The sequence below is a fragment of the Gadus morhua genome, unplaced genomic scaffold, assembly GCF_902167405.1.
Source record: "Gadus morhua unplaced genomic scaffold, gadMor3.0, whole genome shotgun sequence".
NCBI lineage: Eukaryota > Metazoa > Chordata > Actinopteri > Gadiformes > Gadidae > Gadus > Gadus morhua.
In genome coordinates, this window is record NW_021964050.1 from 32,501 (window position 1) to 35,000 (window position 2,500).

Below are 2,500 nucleotides of genomic sequence, written 5' to 3' on the forward strand. Positions count from 1 at the left end.
ATTCTCACTTGAATCAATATTTTCCCCCATCTCAAAAATGAACGATCCAATCCAATCCAATGTTGGGAATGCAGAACCCTGCGCATTAGAGATGGCACAATACATCACTACAGCACCAATCTGGTGGTGGGACTTGAGAGGCATTTTGGGATTCTGGATATTGGAATATTGTGATGTAATTGTTGCCTCGCAGAGTCAATAAGGATGCATTAGAGTTAAGAGATCCGATTCAGTGGTTTCATTACAGCATTGGGTCTGAGTGGAATGGAGAATACTTCCACATCATCATCATCATCGTATTCATCACATCACATGACGTCCTCCATAATAGCACCCATGATTACCGCTGGAGGAGCAAACAGGAAGTCTGTCTGCGCCCGCATCGCAGCGGCCTACAGTGTGTGTGTGTTGTTCTGTCATCCAGTGTGTTTGTGTTGTTCTGTCATCCAGTGTGTGTGTGTGTGTGTTGTTCTGTCATCAAGTGTGTGTGTCTGTGTTGTTCTGTCATCCAGTGTGTGTCTGTGTTGTTCTGTCATCCAGTGTATGTGTGTCGTTCTATCATCCAGTGTGTGTGTGCGTCCGTTGTCATCCAGTGTTATAGCTAACGTCATTCAGTGCGTGTCTGTCTGTTTTAGCCTGATGTAATTCAGTGTCTGTTGTTGTGTGACGGCAGCGTGTGTGTGTGTGTGTGTGTGTGTGTGTATATTTGTCATTGCCTCATCCATTGTGTGTCTGTTGCGTTCCTGCAGGTACCAGCTCAACAAGATGGTGGTGGACTCGGAGGCGGGGCCTCACCGGAACCGCACCGTGCTGTTCCTGGGCTCCAGCCGCGGCTCCATCCTCAAGTTCCTCATCGTGCCCAACCAGGACAACTCGGTGACCAGCAGCAACGTGTTCCTGGAGGAGCTGGAGGGGTACAACCCCGACAAGTAAGAGAGGGACCACCCCCACAAGTAAGAGAGGGATAGGACCCCCACAAGTAAGAGAGCCGTATGACCCCCACAAGTAAGAGAGGGAGGGGGGACAGAGGGGGTTACAACCCCTAGAGGTACATCAGGGAGGGGGACACCAGGCCCCCCCAGCAGGGTGACTCACCAGCTCACACCGATACGTCCTGTTATTCTACTTCCTTTAAGAATGCTTGATTCTGATTGGCTGGGAGGAGGGCATTAACCCGGCAGGTTGCCCGCTGACTTGTCGGTTCTACTTGCTGCTGACTGAGCACAGCGTCATCAAATAGTAGATCAATACGCCGCTTGTATTTTTTTCTATCACAGAAATTTGAAACATGAGGTCCACCTTGTTTAAAAAAGCTTCTAAAATGTGTCGGAAATGTATCGGAGGGTCGTCGAGATGCAATTTAGCGACTACGTTATTAAACTAGTGCTCAGATGCAGCCTTGTGTGGTTGCTATAGAAACTAATCAGCTACAGCTGAGCTAACGTTATTCACCGTAGTTCTAAACATTGCAGCGTTTTAAAAATGGACGAAATTCGATGTCAAATTGTACGTATTTGGAGTAGGGAAGACATTTGAGGACTGGCTAAAGAGCGACGAGGACGACAGAATGACAAAAGCAAAAGACAAGCAAAGCAAAAAGTAGAATAGACAGGATATTCACCTCAAGGCAGGGCAATAAACAGTTTGGTATGCCCGGCTCCTGGAAGGTAAGCCATCCACGAGCCGGGCGTATCAAACTGTTTATTGCCCTGCCTCTCGGTGATTATCCCTTAGTCTAGTGTAAATCGTTGTGTGATGTCACACGCGTTCCACATCACCCACTCCGTGTCCTCTTCCCACATTAAATAAAACGTGTGCGTTAACGTTCGGTATTTATTATTAAAGTCAAACCTCGCTACCCATTTTACTTGTTTAAAACAGATTTTATGCAGGAGTGAATCTTTCATTACCTTGTTCAGCCCTTTCCAAGGCGTTGAGATGGAGTAGATCGCGACCACGGCAGTCATTAAACCCCGGAACCCACAAGTGGGCCGCTACATCAGCTTCTTGTACACGTGGTGGACGCGGGAATATCTTAGTTTTAAGTGAAGCTCTCTTGGGAACAGGCCGTTTCACACAGACGCTGTGAATGAAACATTGATTAACATGGCGGTCTTTATGAAATCCATCACGCCATTTACACTAGGCTGACGTTTGGGTGTGAATGAATAAGGGGCAAGGGACACGTCATTGGTTGCTATCTTGGTCAGCTCTCTCTTGTAAAAGGAGATGTGAGACCTTTTCTCACAGAGATTGTATTGCTCCGCAATGTGCATGAAGTAACTACCGCCTGTTGAATATACGACTGTCGTTTTATACTACGTACGTTTTCACAGGGAGTCACTGTGCTTAATGACTCGCAGGCCTGAGAGTATACCAGCCATTTAAACAAAGAAGTAGTCAGTTATTAGTTTTCCGACGCTAATTAGACACTTTTATAAAGCACACGTTGCTAAAGGCCGTTACTCGAGTGCTTAGCTATGCCCTTTGATCGCATAAT

General features: G+C 46.8%; 1 protein-coding gene across 1 annotated transcript in view; it reads left to right on the forward strand.

Annotated features, from left to right (window-relative positions):
- The window catches only part of LOC115538950 (semaphorin-6B), a gene marked incomplete at its 5' end in the record, with an annotated part of 39,684 nt that overhangs the window by 28,609 nt on the left and 8,575 nt on the right, over positions 1-2,500 (forward strand). Inside the window, 1 exon segment of the mRNA XM_030350165.1 lies at positions 750-929. Within this exon segment, the coding sequence (XP_030206025.1) occupies positions 750-929 (180 nt within the window).